The 12,068-nt window shown below is 42.5% G+C and overlaps 1 protein-coding gene across 6 annotated transcripts in view; it reads left to right on the top strand.

Moving 5' to 3' along the window:
* Positions 1-12,068, top strand: part of CD96 (CD96 molecule) — a 96,666-nt gene that overhangs the window by 22,770 nt on the left and 61,828 nt on the right. For all 6 annotated transcript variants that reach the window (XM_086675489.1, XM_086675490.1, XM_086675493.1 and 3 more), the window contains 2 exons: positions 7,810-8,020; positions 11,320-11,375. In XM_086675489.1, coding sequence (XP_086531615.1) covers positions 7,810-8,020; positions 11,320-11,375 — 267 coding nt within the window. The remainder of the gene's footprint in view (positions 1-7,809; positions 8,021-11,319; positions 11,376-12,068) is intronic.

Below are 12,068 nucleotides of genomic sequence, written 5' to 3'. Positions count from 1 at the left end.
AAATGAGGGACAGAGAGAGGGCACCTAAGGTCACACAGCGAGGCGATCTTAAACTTCTAGAACCTCAAGCCATGCTGTCACTTTGAAGGATGCACCATGATGCAGACAACTTGAGGGATCTTTTTGATTTGAAGAAATCTCTCTTCAAAGGGAACATTGTATTGGCAAATGTGCTGATGAAATTCCTACTGTGCATTCCCTCTTTAAATGTCAAAATCTATTTACTCCTCTAGTTTACATCTGTGCTCCACAGTGTTGGCAGCTGTGGGGTTCAGCAAGCCTGATATGAAATCATCTAATGTCCTCATATTAGGACAGCTTTTCAAGTCATGACTGTGACAGGTCTGCAGAGGACATAAATACCACCCCCCCAACCCCCAGTATTTAATCTCTTATTAAATGAGCAATAATCATCTTTTAATCTTTTGTTAAATGAGCAATAATAGTCCTAATAAGACAATTGTTTTTTAAAACGTGCTATAATGTGGAATTTAGAAAAAGGTTCAAGAGTGCAGGTGGTGAAGACAAAGTAAAGAGTGTAGGAACCTACTGGACTGAACTCAGTCGCTCCAGGAAGCTGCAAAATGCTCCCACTTCAGAGGCTGCACTAAGCCCTGGAAACGATTTTATAAACTACGATTATTGTAGTCGAGGTCACTGAAAAACAAAAGTCATGTCTTCTGTGTGGAATTTTATAAAATCTAATTAATTCTGTTAGGACCCTCATGACAAGGGTTATCATTGGGATTCTCAGTTATCATTTAAAAAATGATTTTCTCTGTGTACCTGACCCCATGCAATGGCTGTGTTCAATGTGTCCGTGCAGTGGTTTCTTAGCATTTGGAGAAGTTACATTCCAGGGTGGTGAGTAGACTGAAGTAGAAAGGCATCAGATGCAAATAGCGTATCCAACATTGATGTAGCATGATGTAGCATTTGATGAGTGGTCATCAAATAAACACAAAGGGTTAATCTGTCAGCGGGCACTGAGGGTTTCCGTATATGATGGGATGATGAATAAGAAGTCATAGGATGTTTATGTTTAGTGGGAATGCAGTTGGTAGATAAGGGACAAGTAGCAGTTTTTCCAGTTTATGTCCTGGGGCACAAGTGTATAGTCATCTGGGAAATCCTTCAGGCTTATTCCGGGAGCTTCTAAATAGAGTCTAATATTCTGTTTTCATTCCAAAGTATCACCCTGATTTCCTACAGTGTAAATTTCAATTCAATCCTGCAAACATCTGTGAATCTGTTTTGAGTGTTAGGTCCTGCAGGGATACAAAACGACATCAAATATATTTCCTGCTATGAAATACAGCTTCAGTAAAAATGTAAAAAAATGGCAGCATAGAGGGAGAACGGTTTGATTCTGAGCAAATGGACCTGGAAAACTTCTTAGATTATATTTGAGCTGGATAATTAAAGAACAGTTGGCCAGAAAACCTCAGACGTATACTATACCAAGATCTGGGACCCGTGAGTACAAGTTGGTAGTGGGGGTGTAGAGAGGTGCTGAGGGAGTGTTTGTTTCTAAAGTTTGTGAAGAAGGAGAGACCCATGATTTTTCTCCTAAACATCAGGAAAAAAAGGAGAGGACTCTATCAGGTTCAAATAGTTCAATGTTAGTGATAAAAGCATATGACTAAAACCTAGATGCTTATGTTTCTTTACATCTCTATAAATGCATCTTTTCAATATACTCTTCTTTAGTATTTGCAATGTTTTATGTTTAAACAAAAAGCGGACTGGCATTATAAACAATGTCAGCTTTCCACGCCTGTGGGAAGCCTTGCTATTCAGAAAATGAAACTGTCACTTTCTACCTGATAGCTGCTGACCCCAATTGTCTTCACCATAATCAGAAATAAAGTGGTAGCCAACCCACAAAGAACTGACAACCAATTGCAATGACAGGAAAAATATTGTTCTGGTGCTCTACAAAAGTGGACGTGGGGAGCTTTGCAAGCAGCCTGCTTTGACAGCACTGACTGGATGGAAAATAAATGGAGGAAGTGTGAAGATAAGAAGCAGTTTGGAGATAAAGAAGTAACAATCGATAAAATTAACAGAATTTATCGAATGAGCTCTATACTATAGCTCAATGCCTGCCATGTGGTATGGTCCTCACAGATCGGTCTGACCTGGAGCTCAGGCCAGCCCAGAGATGAGGTAATATCACTAAATCAAATAGTACCAATGCCTCTTTTCTGCATTGGAAATTCTGATTATAGTACAAAAACAGGAAAGCACCCACAAATTATTTTAAGGCTTGTTATTAAGGTCATGGAGGGACACAGGAAGAGTTTTTCATGGTTCAGTACTACCCTGCCCAACCCTCATCATCCTAATTATTTTGCCCAACTCCTGTCCAAAATGTAATTATCCATTTATTTCTCTTCTGTGGGTCCTGATTTTTTTTTTCTCGTGCATTTGTTCTTCTCAAATAGACTATAAGCAGAAAAGGCAAGGACTGTTTGTTCTACTACTCTTATGAGGCTGAATATCGCAGTCATTAACAGCATGACTTTTGGAAGGAAATTGTTTTAAAAATCCTGGCTCTTGCCATTTACTAGCTGTGTGACGTAGGAGCTAGGATTAGAGTGAGGTGAGCAAGGTCCTCTCCTTAGATGCAAATTTTAAGGGACTGCCCCTCAAAATCAGTAATTAAGGTACATATTTTAATGAAATATTTTTGAAAATCAAAACTTAGAGGGGCACCTGGGTGGCTCAGTTGGTTAAGTGTCTGACTTCGGCTCAGGTCACGATCTCATGATTCATGGGTTTGAGCCCCACATTGGGCTCTGTGCTGATAGCTCAGAGCCTGGAGCCTGCTTCGGATTCTGTCCCTCTTCTCTCTCTGCTCCTTCCCCACTCATGCTCTGTCTGTCTCTCTCTCAAAAATAAACATTAAAATAATTTTTAAGTAAATAAATAAAATCAAAACTTAGAGAAAATGCATGATGAATAAAATATGAAAATCTCAAATAAGCATAAGCCGTTGTTTGTCGGTTTTGAGACCCTGGTATGCTGTCCAAGGAGTAGTATTTTCCAATTTGCCTGTGGTTTCTGGGACTTCATGGCATCATGTCCCCCATGGCCACAACTTTACACGGTCATAAAACATTTTTTTTAATTGTAGATTTTTTTAGTTAATTTTTCCACTTGGTCAAAATATGGGAGAATATTTGAGAAGTGCCTACAGGTGCACACGTTTTTCCTTTTGTCTCAGAATTCAGTACGACTTTGGATATGTGGCCTAAACTAAGTTTTACTTCCTTCATCTGTAAAAGGGGATGATTATAGTATTGACTTTATGCTGGTATTGTGAGGTTGTAAATAATACAACTAAACAGCTTAGCATAGTACCTATACTCAGTACGTATTACAAGATAATCTTTAAAGGATCCATTTTATGGCTCTCTATAATGCTTCAGTTTAGCCTTGCAGATAGTGGATGCTCATGAAGTACAGACTGATCATCAGTGAGGCCGGAAGACAGTCTGTATTACTTGAGTATCTACTATTACTTGAGTATTACTTGAGGGTCAGGACAAGCATGGTATACTGTATGTATGCTAATTCAGTCTGTACTCTTCATTAAATCATATGGCTCCTCCAAAGTGAGAATCCCATTGGGTTTTAGAAATATTTATTAATATTTTAGGGGTGCCTGGGTGGCACAGTCAGTTAAGCATCCGACTTCAGCTCAGGTCATGATCTTGTGGTTCGTGAGTTCGAGCCCCGTGTGGGGCTCTGTGCTGACAGCTCAGAGCCTGGAGCCTGCTTCGGATTCTGTGTTTCCCCCTCTCTCTGCCCCTCCCATGCTCACACTGTGTCTCTCTCTCTCTCTCAAAAATAAACATCAAAAAAAATTTAAAAAACGAAATATTTATTAATATTTTTTTAAACTTTTTTTTTTTTTTTTTTTTTTTTTGGGGACAGAGAGAGACAGAGCATGAACGGGGGAGGGGCAGAGAGAGAGGGAGACACAGAATCGGAAACAGGCTCCAGGCTCCGAGCCATCAGCCCAGAGCCCGACGCGGGGCTCGAACTCACGGACCGCGAGATCGTGACCTGGCTGAAGTCGGACGCTTAACCGACTGCGCCACCCAGGCGCCCCCTATTAATATTTTTTAAAGTTATCTAAATTAACAAAACGTTTTAAAAAGGCAGGGGGAAGGGTGCCTGGGTGGCTCAGACAGTTAAGCGTCCAACTCTTGTTTCAGCTCAGGTCATGATCTCATGGTTTTGTGGGTTCAAGCTGCCTGCGCAGAGTGCGCTTGGGATTCTCTCTCCCTCTCCGTCTGGCCCTTCCCTGCTTGCCCTGTCTCTGTCTCTCTCAAAAAACAAAAAACAAACAAACAAACAAACAAAAAACACCTTTACACATTATCCATTTTTTTCTTTGAAAAACAAGAAAAGAAGGAAAAAAAAAAAAAAAAACCAGGCAAGAATAAAGATTCTGTACAAGACCTCTTACCAGTATGTTTTCAGCAGACAAGGTTACCCAAGATCATTATTAGGTAAGATCAGAGGTATACTCTCTGACCCCTATCACCAAAGGCAGATCACTATATTATGAAACAGCTTCTTCACTCAACAAATTGTCCACACCTCTGTAATCTACAATGTATATAAAGGCCTCTGGCTTCCCGGAATTTCTTTTAAATTTTTCATTCCACATACTCAGAAACGAAAAAACAAAACAAAACAAAAAGTTCTTTTTATTGTTTTGTGATTGTTTGGCTTTTATTAGTACGTGTTGTCTCTGAGATTTAACTTCCCTGGACCTAGGCATCTCTGCTTTTTGATGCCCTGACTTAAGCACCTTCTTGCTTTGTTTGACCTTTGAGCAAATTACTCAACCTTAGTTTATTCCAGATTGTCATAGGAATAAATAAGACTCAAAAGGGGCACCTGGGTCGCTCAGTCGGTTAAGCGTCCGACTTCAGCTCAGGTCATGATCTCACCGTTTGCGAGTTGGAGCCCCACATCAGGCTCTGTGCTGACAGATCAGAGCCTGGAGCCTGCTTCGGATTCTTTGTCTCCCTTTCTCTTTGCCCCTCCCCTGCTTGGGCTCTATCTCTCTCTCTCTCCAAAATAAACATCAAAAAAAAAAAAAAAAGACTCGAAAGAACTTTGCACAATGTCTAAAGCATAGTGTGTGCTAAATAAATTTAAGCTATGATTAATAAGAATATAAAACTTTAATAGTGGCTGTAGCATATTATTAGTATTAGTTTCCCCTCTTCCAGCTCCAGACATTTCATTGTCTGCCTGGGCTCCTTTTTCCCTCACCTCCTCTCTCATTTGCTGGGTGAAGGCAGCCATTCCCTGCAGGTTCTTGCCTGGGCCCCCTTTATAACTCCTCCAGCAGTTAAACTACCCTGGCCGGCCACACCCAGCAACACAATAATGGAAAAACAGCTTTTGTCTCCCGAGTTTCCAACCTCAGCTTCTGACTGCCTTTCTTCCCACTACAAAGTAACAGATGGAAATGTTTCCAATGGGGAGACATTTACTAAGTGGCCAAAAAGCATTTTGAGCTCTGAAGATCCTCACAAAAAGAGAACCTGTGAGTGAAGCAAGAGCTATAGAAGTTAGCTCAGTGTGCAGACCTGCAGGGGGAGCCTGCTTCCTTAATTATTGGCCTCCAGATCTGCAGCCATTGAGTGAACCGCGTCCATTTTCTTCTGTCACCACCCAATGCAGAGGGCTCCTTTTTGGGCCCTGTCTCCAGAATGTAAGCTGTCTCCTTTTAATTTTCTATATGCTTCTTCACTAGGAAGATAGTAGCACAGACTCCTAGATCCTTTCTTATTGTGGGGTCAAAGGTATGCACATTGTTTCAGGGTAAGTCTCGAGCAGGGCATCACTGTTTACAAACAGTACTGTCTATGTATCTGTATGTAAAGCTGATAGCAGTCTTAGCCCATGTCACCTAAAGAATGGTGTCTTACGTAAGAGTTTCTACTAAGTATATTCTGGAAATATTTATATAAACTATTTAAAGAAAGTCTGCCTTCATGTTTCCGCTGTTTCTGCTCCCAGATCATACTTGAATTCTCTAACTCTCCTAGCTTCTGTTTCTTCTACTCTGAATATGTATAGTGGTGGGGGTTTTTTTTGACAGATTTAAACCAGAGGTTCCAAGGGACGGATCTTTGTTTTCATTATTTCGTGACTTCTCCACCAAATGCATTGCTGTTCATCTCAGTTCTCTCCGTTTCCCCCTGATCTCTGCACATAATGATTGATTAATCTGTTGTTTAGAGTTAGACCAGTGGTTCTCAGACCTGGATCCTTTGAGGATTTTTTTTTTTTATAATTTTTTTTTTAAACATTTATTTATTTTTGAGACAGAGAGAGACAGAGCATGAACAGGGGAGGAGCAGAGAGAGAGGGAGACACAGAATCTGAAACAGGCTCCAAGCTCTGAGCTGTCAGCACAGAGCCCGACGTGTGGCTCGAACTCACGGACCGTGAGATCATGACCTGAGCCGAAGTCGGACGCTTAACCGACCAAGCCACCCAGGCGCCCCATGAGGACCTTTTAAAAAATGTTACAGCCTGAGTTTCATCCCAGAACAACTGAGGTAGAATCTGCAGAGGAGAAACTTGGTGTGTCAGAATGTTTTCAAAGCAACTCAACTGAGAATATTCAGTTATTTATAGAAGAATGAGATCATAACCCTTCCTCTACCCTTGTGCCCCTCAAGAGTCCCCTCGTCACCAGCCCTTAGCACACTTACCGACACTGACCAGCACGATGATTGCCCAGCGATCTTGTCCATGGAAATTCTGGGTATGGCAAGAAGAATAGGAGCTTTCCTTCATAAATGCAAGAACCGATATGGAATAGAAGAATCAAGTGCTTCAAATAAACTCTGATTTGTGGAATTTTGATTAATATTTAGAGTCTACCCTTTATGTGTCCTCTATGAAGGTAGCATAGAAATAAAAAAGAGAAGGGCAAGGACCATGACTAGTCAGAGGGAAGGAGGCAAGAAAGTGCCCAGGGCACAAAATTTAAGAAGGCACTTACTTTCAGATACCCACCCTGCACTGATAGGGCCCTGAGAGTGAGTGCTAAGAGCCTCTTTACTTCATCCTGGTCCTGGCCCCACGGCGAGCTAGAATGAGACCTTTTCCAAAGGAAAGGTGGAAGGGAGGACAACCATAATCATCCGGTCCAGATGAAGATTTAATTAGCAAAACGGATACAGCACATCTTAGCATTAGGATTCTTGAACTTTGGGGCACCTGGGTGGTTCAGTCAGTTAATCGTCCGGCTCTTGACTTCAGCTCAGGTCATGATCTCACGGTTTATGTGTTCAAACCCCACATCAGACTCTGCACTAGCAGTGCAAAGCCTGCTTGGGATTCTCTCTCTCTCTCTCTCTCTCTCTCTCTCTCTCTCTCTGTCCCTTTCCCACCTGTGTGCTTTCTCTCTCAAAATAAACTTAAAAAAATAGATTCTTGAACTTGAAATAAGAATTATGATCTTTCATTAGCCCCCAGTGCTGTGCCCTCCAAATCCCACTGCTGATACGCACCTTATGGAAAGTTATGAAGGGGAAGTTCTAGTCAGAGGAACATCAAGTTTCTATTCTTGTTAGGAGAGGGTGACTCTAGTCATTGAAAGTCATGTAATGATCTTTTCTCTAGTAACATAGCAAATATCTCTTAATTTCACTTCTTCATCCATCACCTGTATTTTTTACAAGATATAAATGAATGAATGCATGCGAACATCTAGTCTGGAGCTGACGCGATTGAGTGCCGAGTAACCGGGAATATTTCTTTCAGCAGGAAGATAATGGAACTCAGGAAGCATGTATCACCCAAGGTCACTCCATCAGCAACTCCACACTATTTAAAGACAGAGTCAAGCTAGGTACAGACTATAAACTCTGCCTCTCTCCAATCCAAATCCACGATGATGGCCGGAAGTTCTCCTGCCACGTTATGGTCAGACCTGGTAAAACCTTGAGGAGCTCCACCACAGTCAAGGTTTTTGGTAAGAGCTTCTGTTCTCCGGACTACCTGACGTCCTCCTGTCCATTTTTCCTGCCTTGTTCTCTCCTACAGAGAAAGGGGCCTGGTCTCTGGAGAGCAGCCCCGCAGGGTAGCTATTCTAGAGCTCTGTTGACCTTGATACTGGCATTCACGTTAGGGGTGAGGATAAGGGTAGGGAGTTAAAGAATGAGGATTGAGTTAATAGAATAAAATCACACTGAAAGCCATAGAGTGGCCAGGCTCCTGGTGACTACTCCTTATTTACAACTTTAATGTTTCCTGAGAATACTGGGAATCTCTTTAATTATAACTGCCAAAATCTAATTACCGAGTTGTCTAATTGTCTTGGTTGCTTGCTGGAGTGAGGCAGAATAGGGACAGTGTGAGAAAAGGAAAACGATAAACACAGCTCCAGAGAAACTGCAGGAGTCCCCCCACCCCCAGCAGGGCCAGCTCCTCAGTGAAGGAGCCTGCAGGATGGCCCTCTGTCCCTGCATCCACTGAAGTGTGGAGCGGAAATATCCACGATGGCCCACTCAGTTTTCACAGGCTCTGCAGGGAGCAAATTTGCAGAAAATGTGAAAATTCTATTTTGCTCAGTGAGGCCAGGCAATATTAGTAAATATAAAATCCAAACCCCTGGCTTTGGATCGTTTTCATCTTTGTCCCCAAGAACTGTGTTTTTTTACCAAGTCGTTTTTAAGTGAAGGCAAAGAGAAAAGCAGTGATGTGGATGAGCCATTAATTGTTTTTGCAAATGAGGGAACTGGAGAGAAAATAACCTCACAAAACCTGAGCACACCAGCTACTAGATTTTCCCTCAGTTCTCTGAATGACCAGACAAATGAATAATCTTTGTTTTCACTTAGAATCTTACGGCATTATTAATAGAGATCAGAGAATTCAGTATTTTTTTTTTTAATTTTTTTTTCAACGTTTATTTATTTTCGGGACAGAGAGAGACAGAGCATGAACGGGGGAGGGGCAGAGAGAGAGGGAGACACAGAATCGGAAACAGGCTCCAGGCTCCGAGCCATCAGCCCAGAGCCTGACGCGGGGCTTGAACTCCAGGACCGCGAGATCGTGACCTGGCTGAAGTTGGACGCTTAACCGACTGCGCCACCCAGGCGCCCCAAGAATTCAGTATTTTGAGGGAAATACACAGACTGTAGTTCGTAAAGATGGAGGCAGCTACAGCCGAGATTTATGTAGTTGGAAGTCTCTTGTAGTTCTTATGTCTCCCTCTCTCTCTGGCTCCCTTTCCTTCCCTCCCTCTCTTTCCATCTCTCCTTGTGGATGGGCTAGGAGATAACTGATCACCCCTAATGATCATGTTGCTTATGGAGCCTGAACAGTGCTCTGTGAAGAGGTGGGAAAGCCTGTTCATTTCTTTCATCGATATCGCTGTCAGCTCACTTACTGGGGCGTGACTGTCTTCGAACAAACACAAAACTGACTCATCTGGCCTGACTTTAGGCAAATCAATGAAGGCAGCTCTCCAGGATGTGAAAACACGTGTCGATTCTAAGCTGGGCAAACCATGTCCGGTTTGACCAAGGGTTATTGCACCCCAACTTGATCTAACTGCCTTGTCAACACTTAAACCACACCCTCTCTCTCTCTGTGGCAGAGACCTCTGTCTTAGTCTAGAATGCTTTTTCCTCTTTCACATCTTACTCTTATCACCCTGTCTGTGTCTACACCTCTCTGTCTCTACGTCTCTGTTTCTTCTTTGATCTCCTCTCAGTGGATGCTTAAAAATAGGAGATTCTGCCTGCCTGTTCATTCGATTTTCCCTGCTTCTTCTCTTTCCCCTTTAGCAAATGGGCCAGCCAGGCTGTGCTTGGCCTGGCTCATCCAGTCCTTAGACTCTTTGTGTGTGCCACGAAGTATATATCCTAGTGGCCCTGGCATGGAAGTATAATACATGTCTTATTCAGAAACCACTCAGCAGTCCTCGGTGATTCCTCAAATAGGACAAACCAAAAATAAAAACTTGAAACTTCAAAATAAATACCCAAGTGTAGCACAGACCCACTGCAGCGTGGTTGCCCTAAATCCACTTTATTTCTTCGTCCTGAATAACACCTCCCTCTCTAACAGTGCAGGGGCCAGAAGCTTCCCTGGCTCCTTTGCTACTTCTTGCTCTCCTCTCACTGATCTTCTTGACTTTACTTTCCTTAGCAGGGCATCACCTGCTATCCCAAGTTCGCTCCTGCCCCCTTCTAAGCCCTTAAACCTGATTGTCCTGAGCCTCAAAAGGAATGTCTCTGTAGCACCCCTGCAACTTTCAGTAACTGTTCTTTCTTTCAGGTCCTTCATTCCAATGGTATCTGTTGCTGATATGAGCTCAGAATGGCCAGAATACCCCTCCTCGCATTAGTGTTTTCGGGTCTGTCTTGGTTTGGGTTCCCCAAAAGAAAACACTGAGATAAGGATTTGAGTTAAATTAATTTATTTGAGGAGTATTTATTGAAGGAATTTATTGGAAGGAAGCATCAGAAGAGGAGTCAGAAAGCCAAGGGAGGGAAGGAAGATAATGAAATATACGTGAACATGCCAGTTACCAGTGTGGGCTCAGAGCTCATTCCCACCAGGGAACTCTGGGGCAATACACATCAGAGTTCTCCCAGAACTCTGGGAGAGGCAAGGAAGTTGGGGTATTCTCCAGAAACTCCCTATCTGTTATAGCCATTAGCTCACTAGACGTCCAGTTTGCCCTGCTTGTGGACTGAGTGAGCTCCCATAGGCCCAATAAATCCCTAAGAGAGGGTCACAGGTATGCCCAACAAAAGGCCTTCAGCAAGTAGAGGCAAATGCGTCTAGATGTAACAGACACTGACAGCCTGTGACAGGCTTACTATTTCTCCAGTGGTTCACAGACAGCCTTGTCTGCTGCACTCAAGCACTGACTTGAAGCCACTTTGGTTCAACGTAATGTACTCAATGTCTACTTTGTGCTGGTCACTGGTAAGTTCTAGAGATGGAGGGATGAATGAAAATAGGCTTCAGGGCACTTACAGTCTAACAGGACGTCAAAGTCACTGAAATATCCTCCGATGTATTCTAAAATCTGTATTTTCCATGAAAATGTCAGTTTCTTAAGGACAGTGAAGTTGATTTGTCCACCTTTGTTTCGTAGGCCTTTAGCATACAGCTGGGCACATAGTGGATGTTGAATTAATATTTGATGAATGATGAACACACACACACACACACACACACACACACACACACACACACTAGTGGCCAGGTAAGATGGTATTCAGTGACACTAACTGTGTTTTATTTGCCTTTAAGCTAAGCCAGAAATCCCCATGATTATGGAAAATAACTCTACGGATGTCTTGGGAGAGGTGAGTCACATTAAAGCCTTTGAAAATCTATAGTGTAATATGCCAAGGTGTGTTTGGTTACATCATTGTCAGAATATCTTCTCAAAGGACCTTATTCCTTGGCCCTCAGCCAATTAATTGCTAGTGAGGAAGAAGAGAAGCTGAGTTGATTCTAGAGCCAAGTGGAAATCCTTACTTTCTGACTTAGGGCTCTCAGAACATACGATCTGTAATCCTTAGTCCTTAAATTTTCTGGAAGAATCATCTCAATAGTTTAAACTTCTCTTTAGTGAAAATTGGAGAAGCTAGGGAAGGAAAAATAGAACAGAAAGCAGTGTGAATCTTAGTGTTAGAATGAGGCTTTTGTTCAGCTGGCATTGAATTCATTCTAATCCACTTCCTGTACCGGCCCTTCTTATAGTCTTTGGTTTGAAGTAACAAGAGGAGAGGTGCCCTTCTATACTCCTTCAGAACCCTGCCTATTTCTTAGGCGGTAGGAGAAAGGGCAGGTGAAAAAGGAAAGTAGAGTAGGGCTGTTTGACTTCAGTTTCTTGTAGGTGATTCCCAGCCTTGAGTCACTGGGATCTGGGCTCACTTGCCAGCTCTTCTTGTTGGCTGTGACCTTGGGCAAATTACTTCACATCCTTTTCTATCTTTTTCTATCTATATGAAGAGGATAAGAACATCTGCATATTGTTGTTGTTCTTAAGAATT

This window comes from Puma concolor, chromosome C2 (assembly GCF_028749965.1).
Source record: "Puma concolor isolate L17-30 chromosome C2, mPumCon1.1.hap2, whole genome shotgun sequence".
In the NCBI taxonomy this organism is placed as follows: domain Eukaryota; kingdom Metazoa; phylum Chordata; class Mammalia; order Carnivora; family Felidae; genus Puma; species Puma concolor.
This window is presented reverse-complemented; position numbering and strand designations above follow the sequence as displayed.